At 45.4% G+C, this 25,487-nt stretch overlaps 1 protein-coding gene across 1 annotated transcript in view; it reads right to left on the reverse strand.

Moving 5' to 3' along the window:
• Window positions 1-1,457: 1,457 nt before the first annotated feature.
• shmt2 (serine hydroxymethyltransferase 2 (mitochondrial)) overlaps window positions 1,458-25,487 on the reverse strand; it is a 36,613-nt gene continuing 12,583 nt past the window's right edge. Inside the window, exons 2-12 of the mRNA XM_055918077.1 lie at window positions 18,819-19,016; window positions 14,231-14,310; window positions 12,810-13,010; window positions 12,363-12,444; window positions 10,880-11,002; window positions 9,192-9,331; window positions 7,870-8,032; window positions 7,647-7,746; window positions 7,352-7,507; window positions 5,663-5,770; window positions 1,458-5,238 (exon numbers count right to left, since the gene is read on the reverse strand). Of these exons, the coding sequence (XP_055774052.1) occupies window positions 5,111-5,238; window positions 5,663-5,770; window positions 7,352-7,507; window positions 7,647-7,746; window positions 7,870-8,032; window positions 9,192-9,331; window positions 10,880-11,002; window positions 12,363-12,444; window positions 12,810-13,010; window positions 14,231-14,310; window positions 18,819-19,016 (1,479 nt within the window). The 3' untranslated portion in view covers window positions 1,458-5,110. The remainder of the gene's footprint in view (window positions 5,239-5,662; window positions 5,771-7,351; window positions 7,508-7,646; window positions 7,747-7,869; window positions 8,033-9,191; window positions 9,332-10,879; window positions 11,003-12,362; window positions 12,445-12,809; window positions 13,011-14,230; window positions 14,311-18,818; window positions 19,017-25,487) is intronic.

Below are 25,487 nucleotides of genomic sequence, written 5' to 3' on the forward strand. Positions count from 1 at the left end.
TAGTAAGCTGCTAGAGTGACAGACAGTACACACTTAGTAAGCTGCTACAGTGACAGACAGTACGCACTTAGTAAGCTACTACAGTGACAGACAGTACCACTTAGTAAGCTGCTACAGTAACAGACTGTACCACTTAGTAAGCTGCTACAGTAACAGACTGTACCACTTAGTAAGCTGCTACAGTAACAGACTGTACCACTTAGTAAGCTGCTACAGTGACAGACAGTACCACTTAGTAAGCTGCTACAGTGACAGACAGTACCACTTAGTAAGCTGCTACAGAGTGACAGACAGTACCACTTAGTAAGCTGCTACAGTGACAGACAGTACCACTTAGTAAGCTGCTACAGTGACAGACAGTACTACTTAGTAAGCTGCTAGTGACAGACAGTACCACTTAGTAAGCTGCTACAGTGACAGACAGTACCATTTAGTAAGCTGCTACAGTGACAGACAGTACCACTTAGTAAGCTGCTACAGTGACAGACAGTACCACTTAGTAAGCTGCTACAGTGTGACAGACAGTACCACTTAGTAAGCTGCTACAGTGTGACAGACAGTACCACTTAGTAAGCTGCTACAGAGTGACAGACAGTACCACTTAGTAAGCTGCTACAGAGTGACAGACAGTACCACTTAGTAAGCTGCTACAGTGTGACAGACAGTACCACTTAGTAAGCTGCTACAGTGACAGACAGTACCACTTAGTAAGCTGCTACAGTGACAGACAGTACCACTTAGTAAGCTGCTACAGAGTGAGACAGTACCACTTAGTAAGCTGCTACAGTGACAGACAGTACCACTTAGTAAGCTGCTACAGTGACAGACAGTACCACTTAGTAAGCTGCTACAGTGACAGACAGTACCACTTAGTAAGCTGCTACAGAGTGACAGACAGTACCACTTAGTAAGCTGCTACAGTGACAGACAGTACCACTTAGTAAGCTGCTACAGTGTGACAGACAGTACCACTTAGTAAGCTGTTACAGAGTGAGACAGTACCACTTAGTAAGCTGCTACAGTGACAGACAGTACCATTTAGTAAGCTGCTACAGTGACACAGTACCACTTAGTAAGCTGTTACAGAGTGAGACAGTACCACTTAGTAAGCTGCTACAGTGACAGACAGTACCATTTAGTAAGCTGCTACAGTGACAGACAGTACCACTTAGTAAGCTGCTACAGTGTGACAGACAGTACCACTTAGTAAGCTGCTACAGAGTGACAGACAGTACCCACTTAGTAAGCTACTACAGAGTGAGACAGACAGTACCACTTAGTAAGGCTTCAGTGGGTTCACTACATAGGTGTTAAAGTAGACCGTGACCTGCTGCAGCCATCATACTAGACAATGTGCACATTCTGGAAAGGGTTTGAACATGAGAGCTGCACACAACACACACAAAACACATTTACAGTTATTCAGAGAAGACAAATGGCAGGTTACAGTACAGATATTAATTACTGCATATATTTATTAGTATTAAGCTTTAATCTAAAATGTCTTTGCAAATTCTTTTTAACTGTGCAGACATGAAACATGACTTTTGGCAGCATATCAGCATGCTGGAAAGATAATCAGAACAGGCTTTAAGGTAGTGCCATTAAATAACAGGTTGTCACATAGCTCTGGAAATGACAGGTACCAGAGTCAGGTAATGAGGTCTATCTTATCTAGATATGTCTGGGCCCGTATTCATAAAGGTTCTCGGAGTAGGAATGCTGATCTTGGATCAGATTAGCCTTTTAGATTACAATGAATAACATTAAATTGGACAGTGTGGACCCGATCCTAGATCAGCACTTATACTCGGGAGACGGTTGATACATGTACACACAGCCCCTGGTAGTTACTGTTCACTGTGCAGTCAGTCTCTTCGTTATTAATACTGGATGTGATATCCCTCCTTGTTTGGATGCGAGTGGTTCTGTACAGACCATCCACTCTACTCCTCAAAATGGAGGAATTCTCACCGGCTCACTGATGCAGTGATAAACACACCCTCCATTTTGTGAAGTAATTTGGGAAATCAGCCAACGAAAAGAATACTGTGAAATAAACGGAACTCAAGCCATTCCCCTCACACTGTGGTCTCTACATAGGAGGGGTCCTCAGCTAAATCAAGCCATCCCCTCACACTGTGGTCTCTACATAGGAGTCCTCAGCTAAATCAAGCCATCCCCCCACATTGTGGTCTCTACATAGGAGGAGTCCTCAGCTAAATCAAGCCATCCCCTCACACTGTGGTCTCTACATAGGAGTCCTCAGCTAAATCAAGCCATTCCCTCACAATGTGGTCTCTACATAGGAGTCCTCAGCTAAATCAAGCCATCCCCCCACACTGTGGTCTCTACATAGGAGTCCTCAGCTAAATCAAGCCATCCCCCCACACTGTGGTCTCTACATAGGAGTCCTCAGCTAAATCAAGCCATTCCCTCACACTGTGGTCTCTACATAGGAGGGGTCCTCAGCTAAATCAAGCCATCCCCCCACATTGTGGTCTCTACATAGGAGTCCTCAGCTAAATCAAGCCATTCCCTCACACTGTGGTCTCTACATAGGAGGAGTCCTCAGTTAAATCAAGCCATCCCCTCACACTGTGGTCTCTACATAGGAGGAGTCCTCAGCTAATTCAACATGATCACCTCTACTCAAAAGCAGCAACATAAGCATTAAAAACCTTTTAGGTATTTTTTTTAACCAGTGTTGGAAAGTAAAGAATTCTTTAATTCTGTTCAGTTAAAATACATACAAAATCCTTTCTTCTTGGTCAACACTTTGAAAGCCAGCACTGTCGTGAAACGACTGTTTATTGTATTGTCATTTTGGACCATTATCAGTCTGTAACAATATATGCAGCAGGTTGTTGGATCAGACACTACCGAGCTGGCCTGGTTACGCATCCACCATCGTTGCTAGAACCATGCTGGAAAGGACCATGTGAAAAGCCTTCAGAGCCAGCACAGTTTGGATGAGGTTGGTATGATCGTGTGAAAAGGGTACGTATGAAGTGAAGCTCTGGTCTGATATCTGTATAAGGATACGTTGGGTGGGTTAACGCACCCCCCTTGGGTTGTGCCATGGCGGAGATCTTTGTGGGCTATACTCGGCCTTGTCTCAGGATGGTAAGTTGGTGGTTGAAGATATCCCTCTAGTGGTGTGTGGGCTGTGCTTTGGCAAAGTGGGTGGGGTTATATCCTGCCTGTTTGGCCCTGTCCGGGGGTATCATCGGATGGGGCCACAGTGTCTCTCGACCCCTCTTGTCTCAGACTCCAGTATTTATGCTGCAGTAGTTTGTGTTGGGAGGCTAGGGTCAGTCTGTTATATCTGGAGTATTTCTCCTGTCTTATCCCGTGTGTGAATTTAAGTATGCTCTCTCTCGGAGGACCTAAGCCCTAGGACCATGCCTCAGGACTACCTGGCATGATGACTCCTTGCTGTCCCCAGTCCACCTGGCCGTGCTGCTGCTCCAGTTTCAACTGTTCTCCTGCGCTATGGAACCCTGACCTGTTCACCGGACGTGCTACCTGTCCCAGACCTGCTGTTTTCAACTCTCTAGAGACAGCAGGAGGAGTAGAGATACTCTGAATGATCGGCTTTGAAAAGCCAACTGATATTTACTCCTGCGGTGCTGACCTGTTGCACCCTCGACAACCACTGTGATTATTATTATTAGACCCTGCTGGTCATCTATGAACATTTGAACATCTTGGCCATGTTCTGTTATAATCCCCACCCAGCACAGCCAGAAGAGGACTGGCCACCCCTCATAGCCTGGTTCCTCTCTAGGTTTCTTCCTAGGTTTTGGCCTTTCTAGGGAGTTTTTCCTAGCCACCGTGCTTCTACACCTGCATTGCTTGCTGTTTGGGGTTTTAGGCTGGGTTTCTGTACAGCACTTTGAGATATCAGCTGATGTAATATAAATACATTTGATTGTGTCGCTCTGGTCTGATATCTGTATAAGGACAGTGAAGCTCTGGTCTGATATCTGTATAAGGACAGTGAAGCTCTGGTCTGATATCTGTATAAGGACAGTGAAGCTCTGGTCTGATATCTGTATAAAGGACAGTGAAGCTCTGGTCTGATATCTGTATAAAGGACAGTGAAGCTCTGGTCTGATATCTGTATAAAGGACAGTGAAGCTCTGGTCTGATATCTGTATAAAGGACAGTGAAGCTCTGGTCTGATATCTGTATAAAGGACAGTGAAGCTCTGGTCTGATATCTGTATAAAGGACAGTGAAGCTCTGGTCTGATATCTGTATAAGGTATAACAACAGGAGAACGGTTAAGTTCACCAGTCAACCCCCGACCTCTGGCTTGGGACCCCTTGACTTCAGATCAGACTTGGGTTCAAGTTAAAAAATAGATTATTACATATACTTTATCTGTGCTTGATTGAGCTTGCCTGACATATTGGAACAAAAGAATCATCACAAACCTATCTGGCACTCTAGGCAAGCTAGAGCAAACAGTACAAACATTTGAACGATTTCAACTAGAATTTGTGGCCCAGGGTTACTTCAGATGAGTTTGAATGGAGTTGGTTACACACACACACACTTACAACAGTATAGGGTAGTACGACAGACGTGTATTATCAAATCTCCATCATGAACATCTAGTCAACAAGTTGTTAAATTAAGACAATGTGTTGAGTTATAGTTTAAGACTCTGTGCTTCTAATAATGTTATCCAAGTCACTACCTTTGGTGGTGACAGTTTAAGATTAGATGACATTTCTCTCAGGGTCTGACGTTGAGCTCTTCTACACTACAACCTTAAAAACGTGCAGAAAATAAGGATTTTTTTGTGTAAACATACAAAAGGGGTTAGAAATGTTAGGTCAGAGGTCAACGGATGATGTCAAAGGATTAACCAAGGTCTCCCATCTGTTTGGATAAGTCTGCGAGGTTCCGCCAGTCCTGAATCCAATCCCTGACCACCACCAAGTTCCAATGTCCATAATTGCCTACCACTTAAAATTCACCTCCAAATACATTGCTGCTTCATTCTAAGTAGTATGCTAGTGTTGGATATTGGAACGGAAATACTCGACTGACTCTCCCTGCTCTCTCTCTCTCTCTCTGTGTGTGTGTGTGTGGAGGGCCTAGTGATCCTCGAAGCCGGGCATGGGGAAGGGACGTGCGAAGGCCTCCACTCGTTTCCTCAGCTCTGCCATGCGGGCGACTGTCTCTGGATCCTCCAACAAGAAGTTCTTAAAGTCTGCAAGTTTCCCTGGAGAGAAGAAGACAGTAGAGCAGATGTTTTCAGCTTTTGTGTCACTTCCTGTATTTTAACACCAATGGCTTGCGTTTTCTCGACTCAGTCACTCTGTTAGACGTCACCATCTCTTTGGGTTAGCTAACGAATTTAACTGGCACTTCTTCCAGATTGTTACAGGAGATGGAAGAACTGTGACAAGAAAAATACCCTGACTTTAGATTTAAAACAAAGTTTCAGGCATCATGGCCACCATCAGAATGTACAAACACATGGACTTAGTCCCAAATGGCACCGGGGCGAATAAGGCTCCGGTCAAAAGTAGTGCGCAATGAAGGTAATAGCTTGGCATTTGGGACCCAGAAAAAGGCAAGACAGGGGGGAGACTGATTAGTTGAACTGATGAAGTACACACAGCTGGTGAGGAAGAGGAACTCACCAGTCTTCTTCTTGACGTCCAGGGCGATCTTAAAGCCTTCATCCATGAACTCCACCACCTGGACAAAGTCTGTCTCCTTGAACTGTCTGGAGGTCAGCGCCGGGGCGCCTGGGAGTTAGGAGTAGGAGGAGCGTGTCAGTGATAACCAGGGACACAGAAAGCTCAGGTGTTACATGCATGGTAATTCAAGGTTAACGTAGGATAGATTTGATTCTAATAAGAAAATGTGGCGTTCCACAGGGATTGATTCTTGCGTCTCTTTTTTACCTCCTGACAAACATCAAAACAGCATTTGGTTATTTTAGGAGTGATGAATAAATAAAGCAAATTAAATTAATAGTTCAAAACATTAAAATAGTCTTTCTGGTCACAATGTATACAAAAGAGCATACACACAATGTAGCCATTGTGTTCTGAATGGTAAAACAGGGTTCTGGCCTGTGGTGTTCCATTCGTGGTAAAACGGGGTTCCAGCCTGTGGTGTTCCATACGTGGTAAAACAGGGTTCCAGCCTGCGGTGTTCCAAACGTGGTAAAACGGGGTTCCAGCCTGCGGTGTTCCATACGTGGTAAAACAGGGTTCCGGCCTGTGGTGTTCTATATGTGGTAAAACGGGGTTCCGGCCTGTGGTGTTCCATACGTGGTAAAACGGGGTTCCGGCCTGTGGTGTTCCATACGTGGTAAAACAGGGTTCCGGCCTGTGGTGTTCTATATGTGGTAAAACGGGGTTCCAGCCTGCGGTGTTCCATACGTGGTAAAACGGGGTTCCAGCCTGCGGTGTTCCATACGTGGTAAAACGGGGTTCCAGCCTGCGGTGTTCCATACGTGGTAAAACAGGGTTCCGGCCTGTGGTGTTCTATATGTGGTAAAACGGGGTTCCGGCCTGTGGTGTTCCATACGTGGTAAAACGGGGTTCCGGCCTGTGGTGTTCCATACGTGGTAAAACAGGGTTCCGGCCTGTGGTGTTCTATATGTGGTAAAACGGGGTTCCAGCCTGTGGTGTTCTATATGTGGTAAAACGGGGTTCCAGCCTGCGGTGTTCCATACGTGGTAAAACAGGGTTCTAGCCTGCGGTGTTCCATACGTGGTAAAATGGGGTTCCAGCCTGTGGTGTTCCATACGTGGTAAAACAGGGTTCCAGCCTGTGGTGTTCCAAACGTGGTAAAACGGGGTTCCGGCCTGTGGTGTTCCATACGTGGTAAACCAGGGTTCCAGCCTGTGGTGTTCCATACGTGGGAAAACGGGGTTCCAGCCTGCGGTGTTCCATTCGTGGTAAAACGGGGTTCCGGCCTGTGGTGTTCCATACGTGGTAAAACAGGGTTCCAGCCTGTGGTGTTCCATTCGTGGTAAAACAGGGTTCCAGCCTGTGGTGTTCCATACGTGGTAAAACAGGGTTCCAGCCTGTGGTGTTCCATACGTGGTAAAACAGGGTTCCAGCCTGTGGTGTTCCATTCGTGGTAAAACGGGGTTCCAGCCTGTGGTGTTCCATACGTGGTAAAACGGGGTTCCAGCCTGTGGTGTTCCATTCGTGGTAAAACGGGGTTCCAGCCTGTGGTGTTCCATACGTGGTAAAACAGGGTTCCAGCCTGTGGTGTTCCATTCGTGGTAAAACGGGGTTCCGGCCTGTGCATCACATACTCACTCCGGTGTTATATTCAGGGCCAAGTGATCCAGACAGTGTGACACCCACCTAGCCTGAGGCCCCCAGGCGCCAGGGCACTCTTGTCCCCAGGGCAGGTGTTCTTGTTGGCTGTGATGGACACCAGCTCCAGAACTCTCTCTGCTCTGGCTCCATCGATGCCCTTAGGCCTCAGGTCCACCAGCACCAGATGGTTCTCCGTCCCCCCTGAGGAGGAAACAAAGACATTTTATGAAGCATACCATTTCTTTGTTTAAGTGAGTGCTCTCCACTTTTTTGACGAGATAGCACTTGAGATAAAACAGTCAGCAGGTAACTAGTTAGAAAACACATAGTAAAGTAGTACCTGACACCAGCGTGTATCCTTTGCTCAGTAGGGCCTCAGCCATGGCCTTGGAGTTACGCATCACCTGGCCAATGTACTCTCTGAACATCGGCGTCTGGGCCTAGACATAACAAGAGAGGGAAACGTGTGAGTCAGTTCACACTTTAGGAGAAGAGTGAAGAATGGGGACACAGCCACAGAGACTGGGTGTGGACTTTCATGGAGAGACAGAAAGACGTGGTACCTGTTTGAGTGCGACGGCCACCCCAGCGATGGCATGGTTGTGGGGTCCCCCCTGCAGAGAGGGGAACACAGCAAAGTTGACCCGGTCCTCCAGGTCATATTGGACCTCCCTCCCCTTCTTGTCCACAGAACGCACGCCCTTACGGTAGAAGATCAGACCAGCCCTGGAGGGGAGAGAGAGTCAGACAGGTCAGTCTGGAGTTCAGGTTAAGACATTTGCAACTCAACACCGTCGTGGACAAACAAACTGTTGCTAAATAAGTGCACACTTCGGGATAAGTGTGGAGAATTGGGGATATAGACCCTTTCTTTTTGTTCACAAACATGTTGCTCTACTTTCCAGATGTTGCTTTAATTCATTAAATAAACTACATGTACAATAATGTTCAGATTAGCTTCAAACACAATGTCCTCTCCGCTAATCCCACCCTCACAAGCCTGTACCTGGCTCCTCGGAGGGACTGGTGCGTTGTGGAGGAGACCATATCAGCATACACAGCCATGTTACATACCTGGCTCCGAGGGACTGGTGGAGGAGACCATGTCAGCATACACAGCCACGTTACATACCTGGCTCCGAGGGACTGGTGGAGGAGACCATGTCAGCATACACAGCCACGTTACATAGCTGGCTCCTCGGAGGGACTGGTGGAGGAGACCATATCAGCATACACAGCCACGTTACATAGCTGGCTCCTCGGAGGGACTGGTGGAGGAGACCATATCAGCATACACAGCCATGTTACGTACCTGGCTCCTCGGAGGGACTGGTGGAGGAGACCATGTCAGCATACACAGCCACGTTACATACCTGGCTCCTCAGAGGGACTGGTGTGTTGTGGAGGAGACCATGTCAGCATACACAGCCACGTTACGTACCTGGCTCCTCGGAGGGACTGGTGCGTTGTGGAGGAGACCATGTCAGCATACACAGCCACGTTACCTCGGAGGGACTGGTGCGTTGTGGAGGAGACCATGTCAGCATACACAGCCACGTTACGTACCTGGCTCCGAGGGACTGGTGGAGGAGACCATGTCAGCATACACAGCCACGTTACATACCTGGCTCCTCGGAGGGACTGGTGTGTTGTAGAGGAGACCATGTCAGCATACACAGCCACGTTACGTACCTGGCTCCGAGGGACTGGTGGAGGAGACCATGTCAGCATACACAGCCACGTTACATACCTGGCTCCTCGGAGGGACTTGTGCGTTGTGGAGGAGACCATGTCAGCATACACAGCCATGTTACATACCTGGCTCCTCGAGGGACTGGTGTGTTGTGGAGGAGACCATGTCAGCATACACAGCCACGTTACGTACCTGGCTCCTCGGAGGGACTTGTGCGTTGTGGACGTGACCATGTCGGCGTACTTGAAGGGCGAGGGGACAGCCTTCGCAGCTACCAGACCACTGATGTGGGCCATGTCAGCCAGCAGGTAGGCTTTCACCTCCGTACACAACTGGATGGGGAAAACAGAACATTTTATAGTACGTGAAATTTTGGAAAATTGATAATGCCTCAAATGCCAGGAAGTCACTAATTTTGGCTTCTCATCTAGTATAATTCACTACACACTATTGAAGAAGAGAACGGTCTTTTCACACGTGTGTGTGACAACAGCTGATAATCAGAATACGAGTCAGGCTCTACTAAAATGAACAAATGAGGTGAACAAGCAAGACTGCGCATTATAGTATGCCATGTCAGTATGGATAAGTAGTATGTTGATATTTGTTGTTTACTGCATATTTTTCTTACTAAAAACAGTACATTTTAAATAGTACTATTTGTACACCGTATGTAGTTTTATTAAGTAGGAGGCAAGACAGATTTCGGACACAGGCCCGTTCCCCTGGCCCCCCCCTGGCCGTTCCCCTGGCCCCCCCCTGGCCGTTCCCCTGGCCCCCCCCTGGCCGTTCTGGCCGGGACAAGGCTTACTTGAACTAAGGATTGGGGCTTTTTATTCCCAGCACCACATAACATGCATTGAAACAAGGATACGCTGAATTTGAGATTTGATAAGGCTACACACTTTTCATGACAAAAGAGTGACTCTCCAGTACGGGCTTTCTAAACAAGAAAAGCTACAGAATGCCATCTTTAATGATGCGTTGCCTCTCCCCCCGTCAACTCTTCCTGATGAAGCACCAAAAAGTCAGCAAACATGTAAATGGTTCCTAGGCAAAGTCAGTTATACAGACGCTATAGGAGGTCTCATTAAATCATTCTCTTCCCCTTTATTTTATTACTTAACCTTTATTTAACTAGGCAAGTCAGTTAAGAACTTAATTACAATGCCGGCCTACCCCGGCCAAACCCTAGCGACGCTGGGCCAATTGTGCACCGCCCTATGGTACTCCCAATCACGCCCGGTTGTGATAATGTCTGGAATCGAACCAGGGTCTGTAGTGACTCCTCTAGCACTGAGATGCAGTATCGTGGGGTGCAGCGCCCCTCGGGAGCCCCCTGACTACATCAGATATAGAATCAGGTCAGTGGCAGCCATCTTGGAGAGTTAGATTACGTCCCAAATGGCACCCTATTCCCTACATAGTGCACTACTTTAGACCAGGGCCCATAGAGATTGGTCAAAAGAAGTGCACTATATAGGGAATAGGGTGCCATTTGAGTAACAACCTTAAAAAGCAGAATGTAGCTACTGTACTGTAGCCTTAAGGAAAAATAGAAGTACCTTCAGACACAGTGGAGCGGGAGGAGAAGGAGAGCGAGATAGAGGTAGGTAGTCACAGACAGAGGAAGGAGAGCGAGATAGAGGTAGGTAGTCACAGACAGACGAAGGAGAGCGAGATAGAGGTAGGTAGTCACAGACAGACGAAGGAGAGCGAGATAGAGGTAGGTAGTCACAGACAGACGAAGGAGAGCGAGATAGAGGTAGGTAGTCACAGACAGACGAAGGAGAGCGAGATAGAGGTAGGTAGTCACAGACAGACGAAGGAGAGCGAGATAGAGGTAGGCAGTCACAGACAGAGGGAGAAAGAGTCTGTACCTTCTTGATGCGAGCGTAGTCAATGAGGCGAGCATAGGCGCTGGTGCCTGCAATGATCAACTTGGGCCGGAAGAGACGGGCAGTCATCTCCAGCTGGTCATAGTCAATGAGCCCTGTGGCAGGCTGGAGAAAGGGAGAGAGAGAGAGTACGAGAGAGAGAGAGGGATAGAGAGAAAGCAAGAGAAGAAAGGGAGAGACATACACCTGTTAAGAGGAGACTGATGCGTCACATCAACAACAGTGAGAGAAATATGAATAAGACAGGAAGTCCTATACGGGATATGTTTCTCCATATGGGTCCATTCAATTGTGGTTTTCTTTCTATCCCTCAACCCCAAAGCTTTACAACGAAGTGTCGGTCAGCTAGATATCTTATAACTAATAAGTTCAAATGTGTAAAAAGGTGCCAAAAGCGCTGCAGTTGAGCATTTGGTTTGCTAATTTAGAAGCTAGTTAGCCATCTTGCTACGTGGTTAGCTTCTTCCAAAATCAAGCTTGGTAACAGCATAGAATCCCCTCCTGGATCAAGAGCCTTGGTGGCTAATATTAGTTTTGTGCGTGCAACAAACTGTAGCATTTTGTTGTTACGCGTATAGTTCAGGTCAGAACCCGTACCAAATTTTAGCAACGCGCTCGTTAGCATTGAGTTAGCATTCTGTATGGTATTTTACATGTACTTGTCAGCATTGCGAAAGTTCAGATTAGAGAGCATCCTGTGAGGTTTGAAAACAGCGCTCCTTGTGTTCAGCGCCGGTATTACCGAATGACCCTATATGGCACAAGGTTGATATGAAGGTATGACAATTTGGATACCGTCCAAGCCTACACACCATAGCATTGATCACATTACCACAACACACACGGACAGAGGAACACACACACACACACACACAGGCAGTCAATTTAGGAACTACATTTACAATTCAATAAATGGAACAAACACATGACTACTACAGGGCTATATTGATCTCCTGAACACTACACAGGCTAACAGAGAACAGGAAAATAACAGAAATGGATAAACCAGTAAGGACTCAAGGAGATACTAGAACCAACTACATCGCTGGCCAATATCGACCAGTAACACAGATCACTAACAGTGCATAGAAGGATAGATATGACTATTTCTTGTAACTTTTCTATTGTATTCTAATCCATTCCATTCCCATTGCATTAGTGATGAGTAGCGTTTATAGTAGTATTAGCTATTGCCACTACAGATAAGGAGAGGTAAGGACTAGAATGTTCCCCACTAGGAGACAAGTGAAGGTGGCAAGTTGTCTAGTTAAGAGGGTGTGGACACCGGACCGGGTTAAACGGTTACATTAAAGCTCCGAACCGGTCTTTCCTTGATTCCTCCTTCTCAAACCGTATTGGGGGAGAAAATCGAAAGTCCCTCCCCTCAGACTTTCTCCTCCAATGGGTTTTGAGAAGGAGACGAGGAGAGAGGGACCGGGAAGGAGTGGAGTGTGGCTCTGCTTACATTGAGCTTGTAGGGCATGGACTCAAAATAGATGGAGGTAGCAGATATCCTCTTGGTGTCAGACATGTAACCATGGGTCAGACTGCAGAAGGACCACAACAACAACAATATTTGTGTTATTCAATATACACTTAGGATATTTAGCAGACGTTCTTATCTACAGTGATTTAGTCAGCCTGCTTGGTAAGATTACTGTATAGCACCATTATTGTAAATTACTTACAATAAACATATTTCATATTTTTCCTCAATATATGTTCAAATTAACAAGGCAACAAAAAACAAGGTAGAGTGAATGAGGAAAGTAGAGAGCGAAGGACTGATAGTCTGAATTGGTGAGGGAAAGAAATCTAGACAGAGACTGAGGCAGAGATAGAGGCCGACCCAGAGAGGCAGAGAGGAGACAGAGAACTGAATAGACAGAGACTGAGGCAGACGGCTACATACTGTCCACCGTCAGGCAGGTCCAGGCCCATGATGCGGTCGTGAGGGTTGAGGACGGCGGTGTAAGCAGCGAAGTTGGCGGGAGAGCCAGAGTAGGGCTGGACGTTCACCCCCCACAGGGCAGGGTCCAGGTCAAAGGTCTCCAGAGCTCTCTTCTGGCACAACAACTCTATCTGGTCCACCACCTCAGCTCCACCATAGTACCTAGGAGAGGAGAGGGTTAACACTGTCTACTGCTCCACCATAGTACCTAGAGGAGAGGGTTAACAATGTCTACTAAACCACCTCAGCTCCACCATAGTACCTAGAGGAGAGGAGAGGAGAGGGTTAACACTGTCTACTGCTCCACCATAGTACCTAGAGGAGAGGGTTAACAATGTCTACTAAACCACCTCAGCTCCACCATAGTACCTAGAGGAGAGGAGAGGGTTAACAATGTCTACTAAACCACCTCAGCTCCACCATAGTACCTAGAGGAGAGGGTTAACACTGTCTACTAAACTACCTCAGCTCCACCATAGTACCTAGAGGAGAGGGTTAACAATTTCTACTAAACCACCTCAGCTCCACCATAGTACCTAGAGGAGAGGAGAGGGTTAACAATGTCTACTAAACCACCTCAGCTCCACCATAGTACCTAGAGGAGAGGGTTAACACTGTCTACTAAACTACCTCAGCTCCACCATAGTACCTAGAGGAGAGGAGAGGGTTAACAATGTCTACTAAACCACCTCAGCTCCACCATAGTACCTAGAGGAGAGGAGAGGGTTAACAATGTCTACTAAACTACCTCAGCTCCACCATAGTACCTAGAGGAGAGGAGAGGGTTAACAATGTCTACTAAACCACCTCAGCTCCACCATAGTACCTAGAGGAGAGGAGAGGGTTAACACTGTCTACTAAACTACCTCAGCTCCACCATAGTACCTAGAGGAGAGGAGAGGGTTAACAATGTCTACTAAACCACCTCAGCTCCACCATAGTACCTAGAGAGAACAGGGCCACGTTCATTGGATCACACAACAGAAGACTGAAACTACCGGTACTTGTCTGATTAGGAAAAAGTCACCCACTTTCCGTTACGTGCCAGAACTATAGCTGAGCCTAATTGCAGGAATTATAATCCTAAATACTGATTAAAACAGTTCTGGGGAATTGGGTGAAAAGGAAAAAGGTGCCTAGTTACAGTATGTTGGGGGGGGGGGGGGGCCTAACAGATGGACAGGATACAGTCATTTTCAATCTGATCATTGCAGTCATTTCAATAAGTAAAGTACAAACAGTGGGGAGCCAAAGTAACAGCAACACAAAGCGGAGGTAGTCTTACTCACAGTGTTCCAATAGCCACACTACCAATGCATTTGGGCAATGCATTCTAAGTGGTGTGCTAACCTAGTATGGTCATTGTTACGTAGTAGCCTTACCTCCTGCCTGGGTAGCCCTCAGAGTACTTGTTATTGAGGCAGGATCCTTGGGCCTCCAGTGCAGCCCGACTGCAGAAGTTCTGGAGAGGACAGACAAACCAGAAACTGCACATCAGGATCAGATCAATGCAGGAGACAGATGGAAAAGGCCAAGGCAAATTATAAACTGTTAAGTGATTAGTACAATCCCATCCCCAGAGACAACAGCAATCACACTATTCAACCAGCCGTCATACACTTTTTCCTCTACAAGGAAAAAGAGAACGCACCATCCCTGCTATAAGCGGTGGTAGTGTGGCCCTATTACTGAATCGTCTAGGGCTGTACTCGATGAAAAAAACATATCTTAGTCGACCGAGAGTTCTGTTCTTTAAACCAATCGATCGGGCAGAATGTTTAAAACGTGTATTTTCCACATATATGGACACATCCTGTGTGTTTCAATCAAATCAACTATATTCACTGAGCTTGTCTGATGCTTTAAGACACACTGTTTGATTAAATAATTAAGACACAACTGACTTGAGGGAGTCCGACCGTAATTTGATTGTGCCGGGCCGGGCCAGGACTGTGTAAAAAACAAATGACAGCGAGTGACCAGCAACATAGTTACAGCTATTTCTGGCTTAAAAAATTCTGTTACCGAAATCCCAAATTTGTTATGGAGAAACATTCCCTAAACCCTCATGTCTTCACATGACAGATGTACGCATTGCATGCAGATGACCAATAGGGCCAGACCTATAGCATATCATAACCAGACCAATAAATTGGTTGTAAACGCTGAACACCGTAACATGTGACAGCAAAATGGATGCAGAGGAAGTGACAAAATAAACTTGAAAACGGAGGAATGTTTACTGGTTGCCCAGGAGGTAAAGGGGAAGTCAGATGTGCGGAATAAATGTGACGAGTTGTGGAAAATACTGGAGCTCAAGAGAAGGTAAGGAGCAAGCTCCGTGTGCTGCTAGATGACAATATCATTTCTGACCGTTTGGAACAATGTAAACACTAAATCATTTATAAAAACGTACGAGAGTCTTCTGTAATAAACGCATACATTTGTTTTTTACATCAAAGACTAAAAACAACAGTTGCATTCATTTGTGAAAACAATTTCCCGAAATTGAACGGTTTATTTATTGTTTACACTAAATTATTCAAGGGGTCGCTTTGTTATTTTATTTAAAAACTAAAATCCTTGATTGCATTTCAAATCATGAATGACTCGTATGCCGTGTGATGACATGACCGGATGAATGATGGATACAGCAACCTATTTTTATAGGCCTACGGTATTAAGACTAAACAGGATGGGCTCTTAGGCCTACAGCTCAATGGTGGTTATACAAGGCTGCTATACTAAGTCTACTAATGATAATCACATTACTTATTACGATCATAATAAAAGTAGATCAAGAAAGAGGGTTATTATAAATACAATTTGGAACCGTGTAAACACTAAATAAATGATAAATAATACCAGAGAGGCTGCTCTAATGGAAAAAGTGTAAAACCTTTATTACAGCATAGCAAATATTAAAACCAGCCGAATGTCAAATGGTTTATTCGACATGTGTCTGCGTGGGGTTTGGTGTTCACGGAATAAGTAGGTTATTAAAAACAACACACTCAAAACGGGGCAACAGAATCGGTCTTATTTCTGTAGATATATATGGATTATTTATAAAGACCGGCACATTTAACAGATAGTCAATAGCCTATAGACCTAATTAAGTTGGGGTTTGCGCTCGCCTCACTTTTCTTAGACAATTAAAAGGTAAGGGCTGTTTTCTCGTCTCCTAAATCCGCTGCTGCCTCCGCCACATTGTTCTCAACACCAATATACTGGGTAACTTTGCTATTATGCACATAGCAACACGGTCTAAGAAAAGGCGTCAATTCAACAACTCAGAACTGCAGACAGCGACCGCTATTATTGGTATTGCACCAGTATTCTTACATTATTTAACCATGTTACATTTCAGTAGTCTCTGATGGACAGCCTCATCCCCACAGCCTCCACATAGATCAGTCCACTCAGAGCGTTTGGTCTCTATTGATAGTTTAGGTGGCAGAGGGCCAGGAAGTTACCGTGTTTCTAAGGCAGAGGGCCAGGAAGTTACCGTGTTTCTAAGGCAGAGGGCCAGGAAGTTACCGTGTTTCTAAGGCAGAGGGCCAGGTTGTTACCGTGTTTCTAAGGCAGAGGGCCAGGAAGTTACCGTGTTTCTAAGGCAGAGGGCCAGGAAGTTACCGTGTTTCTAAGGCAGAGGGCCAGGAAGTTACCGTGTTTCTAAGGCAGAGGGCCAGGAAGTTACCGTGTTTCTAAGGCAGAGGGCCAGGTTGTTACCGTGTTTCTAAGGCAGAGGGCCAGGATGTTACCGTGTTTCTAAGGCAGAGGGCCAGGTTGTTACCGTGTTTCTAAGGCAGAGGGCCAGGTTGTTACCGTGTTTCTAAGGCAGAGGGCCAGGTTGTTACCGTGTTTCTAAGGCAGAGGGCCAGGTTGTTACCGTGTTTCTAAGGCAGAGGGCCAGGTTGTTACCGTGTTTCTAGGGCAGAGGGCCAGGAAGTTACCGTGTTTCTAAGGCAGAGGGCTAGGAAGTTACCGTGTTTCTAAGGCAGAGGGCCAGGAAGTTACCGTGTTTCTAAGGCAGAGGGCCAGGAAGTTACCGTGTTTCTAAGGCAGAGGGCCAGGAAGTTACCGTGTTTCTAAGGCAGAGGGCCAGGAAGTTACCGTGTTTCTAAGGCAGAGGGCCAGGAAGTTACCGTGTTTCTAAGGCAGAGGGCCAGGTTGTTACCGTGTTTCTAAGGCAGAGGGCCAGGAAGTTACCGTGTTTCTAAGGCAGAGGGCCAGGAAGTTACCGTGTTTCTAAGGACAGTTTAGGGTCCCTGCTATAAGTAGTGTCAGACCCAGCGATGGAGAGGGAAGGGACTGTCTAACCACTCCTGACAGTGTCAGGGAGAGGAAGGTGACAGGGGATAGACACCTCAGTGTGGCATCTTGACTCATCAGCTCAGATTATCACAGTGCCTGTCAGGTTTCAGGCCGCGTCACGCGGGCCTCCCTACAGGGTTGTATGCTAATGCCGCTCAGACTTCACCTCCACTGGAGAAGGAGATGAGAGATAACAGCTCAGGTAACAGCTTACACACACACACACTGCTTTCTGCTGTGTGTGTCACACTGAGAAAGCACCCCACTTCTCACATTAGACTTGGAAATGCAATCGCTGCCTGTGTGTTTTCCTCTTAACAACCAGGCCGGGCTAGTAGAACCTCAAGCAGGAGGCCTTGGCTATAGTCTGCCTGCAGAGAGGAGGGTGTCAGTGTGTTTTCCTCTTAACAACCAGGCCGGGCTAGTAGAACCTCAAGCAGGAGGCCTTGGCTGTAGTCTGCCTGCAGAGAGGAGTGTGTCAGTGTGTTTTCCTCTTAAAACAACCAGGCCGGGCTAGTAGAACCTCAAGCAGGAGGCCTTGGCTGTAGTCTGCCTGCAGAGAGGAGTGTGTCAGTGTGTTTTCCTCTTAAAACAACCAGGCCGGGCTAGTAGAACCTCAAGCAGGAGGCCTTGGCTGTAGTCTGCCTGCAGAGAGGAGTGTGTCCGTGTGTTTTGGAGGAGAAAAGAGGGTGGTATTTTACACCTTTTCTCTCCCCAATTTTGATCTTGTCTCGTCGCCTCAACTCCCCAACAGGCTCAGGAGACGAAGGTCAAATCATGCGTCCTCCTTATGGTGAAACCTGAACCAAAATAGTTGTGGTAGTTTGTTTTAAAACAGTCAGTGGATTTGGTCATTTTTACATTAACAGCAATAATTTTTGCTAGGTGCGCACGGTCGTATTCATTCATTGGTCGGGAGAAGCTCTCCATACAATTCCAAACGGTCTAAACCATTTGCTTTTGAGACGGGGGTAAAATCCAAAGATGGATTATATTCATTTCTGAATGCCATGCTAAACGACACATACTGACATAGCACTAACTCAAAACATGTTTCATCTATGGGTGATGGTGATTTCAGATACAAAGTGGGGGGGGGGACAAAAAGCATCAATTGCCGCCACTCCCCATTGACGCCCACACACCCCATTGACGCCCAAATCAAATCAAATGTATTTATATAGCCCTTCTTACTTCAGCTGATATCTCAAAGTGCTGTACATAAACCCAGCCAAAAACCCCAAACAGCAAGCAATGTAGGTGTAGAAGCACGGTGGCTAGGAAAAACTCCCTAGACACTAGACGGCCACTCAGCTCAGACAGATCCATCTCAGGCAGATCCATCTCAGGCAGATCCATCTCAGGCAGATCCATCTCAGGCAGATCCATCTCAGGCAGATCCTGATCTCAATCAGCAGCAGATATTTGTAAACAATGAATGTGTTCATGCAAAACATCGAACCGAAAAAAGTATTATTGTATCGTATCCCATATATCTAGATGTGTATATAATTTCTCATGAAAGGAGAGATGCACATCCTTAGTATGACTCTGGGCCTGTCGAACTGCTTCTTTCTCAACTGACCATGAGCTACAGGCCTCCTCTTTCAGCCAGCCAACCAGAAAGACAGCTAGCTAACCAGGCAAACACACCTCAGAGGCAATGAGCTCCAGTCCCCGACACTGCCTGTCCTTCTCTTTCCGCAGCAAGTTCCACATCTCTGGGTCGTCCTGGGCCAGACTGTCCTGCCCAGTCCATGGGGCCTCCTGTTCCACACTACGGGTAGCGGCATGCTGGCTCCTCCTCGCCCCCACGCTGCTCAGGGCCACCGGGGCACGCAGGCACAATGGCTGGTAGGGAAAAACAGACAGAGGGGAACAGAAGGGGAACAGAGGGGGAACAGAGGGGGAACAGAGGGGGAACAGAGGGGGAACAGAGGGGGAACAGAGGGGGAACAGAGGGGGAACAGAGGGGGAACAGAAGGGGAGAGGTAATTTATGGATCCATGACAAAAATAACAGGGTTGTTTTCACGAAGAAAAAAAAAGATTAGAAACAGAGGCGGTGTTAGCATGCAACAAAAAATAAAAAATGTGGGCAATTTCACAAGAACACACCTCTGATCTACAAATCCCATTGGTTAAGACAACAGTAGCATTAGCAGCTTATTGGCTGAATACCCGGTGAGGGGTGTTTGTAGATGTCAACAAAGCAGCATGGCATAAAAACATGCTGCCAAGTTTTCAAACTACAGGTATTTTCTTTTAAAGAAGATATAAAACGATCTATGCATTTCAACAACTGCATAAATAAACCCATTTCACGTTTGCATGTCAAAAAACAAAATGACCACTCCTGCCACAGTTAACAGATTAGACAATACTATTTAGAACCAACGCACCAAGAAAAACCACAATAAGCATGCAGATGCAGTAAGTGAAAATACATGATATAACTAGGGAGAGCCAACGATGGTGACAATACATGATATAACTAGGGAGAGCTAACGATGGTCCCAATACATGATGTAACTAGGGAGAGCTACCGATGGTCACAATACATGATATAACTAGGGAGAGCTAACGAGGGTCCCAATACATGATATAACTAGGGAGAGCCAACGATGGTCACAATACATGATATAACTAGGGAGAGCTACCGATGGTCACAATACATGATATAACTAGGGAGAGCTACCGATGGTCACAATACATGATATAACTAGGGAGAGCTAACGAGGGTCACAATACATGATATAACTAGGGAGAGCTACCGATGGTCACAATACATGATATAACTAGGGAGAGCTACCGATGGTCACAATACATGATATAACTAGGGAGAGCTAACGAGGGTCCCAATACATGATGTAACTAGGGAGAGCTACCGAGGGTCCCAATACATGATATAACTAGGGAGAGCTACCGATGGTCACAATACATGATATAACTAGGGAGAGCTACCGATGGTCCCAATACATGATATAACTAGGGAGAGCTAACGAGGGTCCCTATACATGATATAACTAGGGAGAGCTACCGATGGTCACAATACATGATGTAACTAGGGAGAGCTACCGATGGTCACAATACATGATATAACTAGGGAGAGCTAACGATGGTCCCAATACATGATATAACTAGGGAGAGCTACCGATGGTCCCAATACATGATATAACTAGGGAGAGCTACCGATGGTCCCAATACATGATATAACTAGGGAGAGCTACCGATGGTCCCAATACATGATATAACTAGGGAGAGCTAACGATGGTCACAATACATGATATAACTAGGGATAGCTAACAATGTCACAAAGCATAATGCACCGGCCAGGTAACTTTCATTCTGAAATAACTTCCTATTTCCGAGTTAGTCAGATATTAGTTTAGATGCTTGAAATTGGCATGGTAGCTAACTAGCTTAGCTATAGCTAGCCAGCTGCTTATCAAAAGTAGATAAAGTGCCTTCAGAAAGTATTCACACTTTTGATTTTTCCCCAGATTTTGTTGTTACAGCCTGAAGTTTGTTACTGGCCTACACACAGTAATGTGAAAGTGGAATTATGTTTACATTTTTTACTAATTAATTAAAAATGAAAAGCTGAAATATCTTGAGTCAATATGTATTCAACCCCGTTGAATATCCCTTTGAGCATGGTGAAGTTACCACACTATCAATACACCCAGTCACTACACAGATACAGGTGTCTTTCCTAACTCGGTTGCTGGAGAGGAAGGAAACGGCTCAGGGATTTCTCCATAGAGCCAATGGTGACTAAAACAGTTCGAGTTTAATCGCTGTGATAGGAAAAAACAGAGGATGGATCAACTTGGCAGTTACTCCACAATACTAACCTAATTGACAGAGTGAAAAGAATCCTGTAAGGAATTTAAAACAAATCCTAAACATGCATCCTGTTTGCAACAAGGCACTAAAGTAATACTGAAAAACAAAGCAATTCACTTGTTGACCTGAATACAAAGTGTTATTGGATTTGCCACAAACACACAACACCTTACTGAGTACCACTCTCCATAGTTTCTAGCATAGTGGTGGCTGTATCATGTTATGGGTATTGCTTGTAATCGTTAAGGACTGGGGAATTTTTCCAAGACAAAAAAGAAACAGAATGGCGCTAAGCACAGACAAAAGTCCTAGAGGAAATCCTGGTTCAGTCTGCTTTCCACTAGACGCTGGGAGATGAGTTCACTTTTCAGTAGGACAATAACCTAAAAAACACAAGGCTAAATCCACACAGGAGTTGCTTACCAAGAAGGCAGTGAATGTCCCTGAGTGGCCAAAGTACAGTTGACTTAATTCCTTGGCAAGACCTGAAAATGGTTGTCTAGCAATGATTGACAAACAATTAGACAGAGCTTGAAGATATTTGAAAATATTTTGTTTAAGTTGCACAATCCGGGTGTGCAAAGGTCAGACTTACCAGAAAGACAGCTGTTTTGCTGCCAAAAGGTGCTTTGACAAAGTATTGCCTCAGGGGTGTGAATACTTATATTATTTCTGTATTTCACTATTTAAAAAAATAGCAAAGGAATGTCAAAAAACATGTTTTCACTTTGTCAGTATGGGGAATTTTCTGTAAATGGGGGATACTTTTTATTCAGTCCATGTATAATTTTTTTTTTTTTAATAAACAAAAATCAGGCTGTAACAAAATGTGGAAAAAGTCAAGGTGTGAATACTTTGAAGGCACTAACGGATTAATCAAAAAACTCAAACTATTTCAATGTTTCTATAAATGACGGTAGTTGACATTTTGATTTGACCGTGTTTGGGATACACAAAGTTTTATACTGTTTTAGTCTACACAACATGTCACCCTGACACCTACAGTAGAGCATGATGAACACGGAGGGAAACAATCACATTGGCCAGTCAGGCTTTTGTCCTACCAGATCTGCGATGAGTAGGATCTAGTTTCTATATCCCGTGGTCCTTCGACTCATTGGATGTAGCTGTTCAGTTTTATTCAGGTTCCAGGCTTCCATGACTGTTATTTACAAAAGTTCTTTTTTTTTTTAAGTGCTTTTTGCTTTAGCTCCATATGTACTTGATAGAGCAGATCTAGTCTGTAGTGAGGAAGTATGCTGTCTGACTCATTGGGAGGGAGACTAGAGCAGACCCAGAGGTTCTGACTGAGCGCACCAGGATGGTCCATTTACTTCGTGCCGTTAGAATTTATGCTATTAAATCATGAGATTATTGGGGCAGTTCTCCCTCATAGAAAATAGCTATCCAAGCAATGTTCGCAAAGCCTATGTTTCCATGGTGCTGCTGCTGCTAGCAGTCACTGAGGTCATAGTATCCTAATGATGTTTTGTTATGTCTTGACCAAGGACATTATAAAAATAAAAAAACTGGACAATGAATGGTGTTAGGGTTGCAAATTTCTCAATATTTTCAGCCAGGTTTCTCACGACCCTAATTTCCCCGAAAATTGCAACTCGTGGCGTAGTCGGCGGTTCTCAAATATCACTAGCTCTTGGCTGTTTACTAACCATATATCTTAGCTGGTAAGACTGTAAAATTGATCTTCCTTAATCAGTAGTGTTGGACCTACAGTAGGAGAAGTGTCAGACACATACTACTACAGTAGGAGAAGTGTCAGACACATACTAAATAACCAGAATGGTTTCCAAAGATAGGCTATTGTACAATTTGAAATATATAGGCCTAGTTTCTTGTCAATGTCTCTTTAACGATTAATACATCTAGACAGACATAATATTTTCTATTTTTAAATAGACATCTCCCACTTATGCACTCCAATACGTAACTATTATAATTTAGAGTTAGCTTGGTGTTTGAGTGATAATAATCAGCATGGTTGTATGCCTCTATCAGCCGTACTTAGGAAAGGAAGCTAGCTAGCTGCTTTGAAGACCCAGCACAGAGCAGAAACAGCAGGACCACTACACAGCACTTCCTCTTATCTAATCTCAGCTAGCACCATGCCTACTTCTCTGCCTGACTAGTTCTCCATACAGCTAGTTGCTGGATAGTGTGATTACACACAGAGTTTCAGCTCTCCCCTTTCCACACATTTACCCCGTTTCTATTCGGTCCCTTGGAACGGAGGGCTTCTGACCTCAATGGAACTTCCTGGTTAAATAAAGGCTGGCTCCTGTTCTGGGCAGTTTAGTCAGCTCTCCCTTAGACCTCAGTTTACACTCTACAAAGCTGTTACAATAGGGATTGCATTGATGCACTCAGGTCGTTGTTTGTGCTTGTCAGATTTTCCAAACCTAGTCTCAGGTCGGTGTTGTACTTTAGCCAAATGATCTGACTGTAGTATGGCATGACAACAATAGTGAGAAGAGAATAACTGTCTAAAACACAGAGGCCCAAGCTCTGTGTAACTACAAAAGTGCTGTGTTAGGGGGGGAGTGTGCATGCTAATTAAATAGCTCATCACCTTTTATTAAACAGCAGGACTAGCCTAATAATGATGATCTTCTATTTACCCAGACCCCCTACCGAGCCATAGTCTCAGGTGTACTGCAGGGTGATGTGTAACCTCACTTTAATAGTGCAATTAAAATACAATTAACACAAATGATGGTGACCACTTATGGGCATCGAGATGAGTGTACGGGTTATATACTGTCTGCTGTGTGTCTGTCCATCTCCTGAGTCACAAAAAAAAATAAAAAAAAATGCACTTCTGAAAGAGAAAATATTTGTAAAAACAAGTAGACTTCATGCCTTGAAAAATAGGTTAAATTATTCTGCACACTGCAAAGCCATAAATACCACAGGCTATTCATCAAACAGCTATCTCCAGAGAATAGGAACAGGTTCATTCTAATCACAGGTTATTTACACGCATCTATTAGCCTACAAAATTAAATCTTTATCACAGATCGTTCACCTTCATGAGCTGCTGTGGCTGCTTCCTCTAAGAAACATGGCAGGCCGGCAGTTATTTCCCCTGGAGCTAGCTCCTGTGGTACTGATGAGGAAGAATATCTAGGGCCCCATCCTCTCCTCCCAGGTTGGCACATTAAATGGGTGATGGTGAAACCCAGCTCTCCTGGCCTTCTGTCAGCCCGCGGGCCACTCTGCGTGTGTGAGGAGAAAGACAGCTCAGGTCCACCCGAGGGAGAAGGGGGTGAGGAGTCCTGGGGAGACAGCTCAGGTCCACCAGCCTGCTCTCTCGGGGGACACGTTCCACACACAGAAATCACACGGGTCATTAAGTACTGACGGGACCCGTCCTTTAATGTCTGCCCACACACACCCACAGCCTTGCTTACAGCAGAGAGCAGACAGGGGTGTCCATCTGTCTGCGCTGAGGGCATTCCCTCCGCGCTGGTGTCACTGTAGGATGCTAAACAGAGTGGCACTGCTTCCTTTTTATTAGCCCCTTACACACTCACTCCATCATCAAGCCCTCCTCTGTCCCCCTCCCACCTAGGGCTGGCCTGGGCAGCAGTCTCCTCTATCCCCCTCCCACCTAGGGCTGGGCGATATGGCCTAAAAGTAATATCCACATTTTTCCCCCCACCGATTTGGACGATCGAGATTGAGAGAGATAGATATCTATCTATTTTTCTCTGAACAAATTACAAAAAGGCCAAGACATAATTCTTCATAGAATTTTCTTTATACATTTTTTAAATATTTTTTTATATACAAGGCCTCGAGGCCCATTTCTGCAAAACAAATGAGCAACACTGCTTGCCAGGCTGTCATCATTGTATGCAAATCAAAAAATAAATAATGAATGATAAAAAAAAAGGTATCCCTAAGAAGAAATTGCACAATAAATCAAATTATAAAATTCTGTCAAACAAAATATTGTCCTTTACTTGGTTCACACTTTTCTGGCGAGGAACACAAGCCTGTCTACTGACTATGGCTTGAGGCATGCCCTGTGACGTCACAATGTTCCCAGCTGTGCTAAAGACCCTCTCCGAAGGGGCAGTTGTAGCAGGAATACGCAGGTACTTTTATGTAAGCAAGCTTACTCAGTCTTGAGATGTTGGCCTCATGGAGCCTCCACCACTCAAGTGGGTCTTTGTGTCAGGGGTCTAAAGCGCTGACAACAAGTAACTTGACAACTCAGTTGTGATGTTGTCCTCCTCTGACTTTGGGCCAGACAGTGCTGTCATCTTGAAAAGGTTTGCAAGTGTATTCTTGCCTTTCTTAGACACAGGTTCACTTTCTTTGGCGCACAGTTGTGCCCAGGGTGATGTGTGCTTTCCTCAACTAGCAGAGACTTCAGCTCTAAAAACAGATCTTTGTTTGATGCTCTCCATCTTGTCGTGCTGAACCCGGGGATCCACCAGCGAGGACATAT

This window comes from Salvelinus fontinalis, chromosome 3 (genome assembly GCF_029448725.1).
Source record: "Salvelinus fontinalis isolate EN_2023a chromosome 3, ASM2944872v1, whole genome shotgun sequence".
NCBI lineage: Eukaryota > Metazoa > Chordata > Actinopteri > Salmoniformes > Salmonidae > Salvelinus > Salvelinus fontinalis.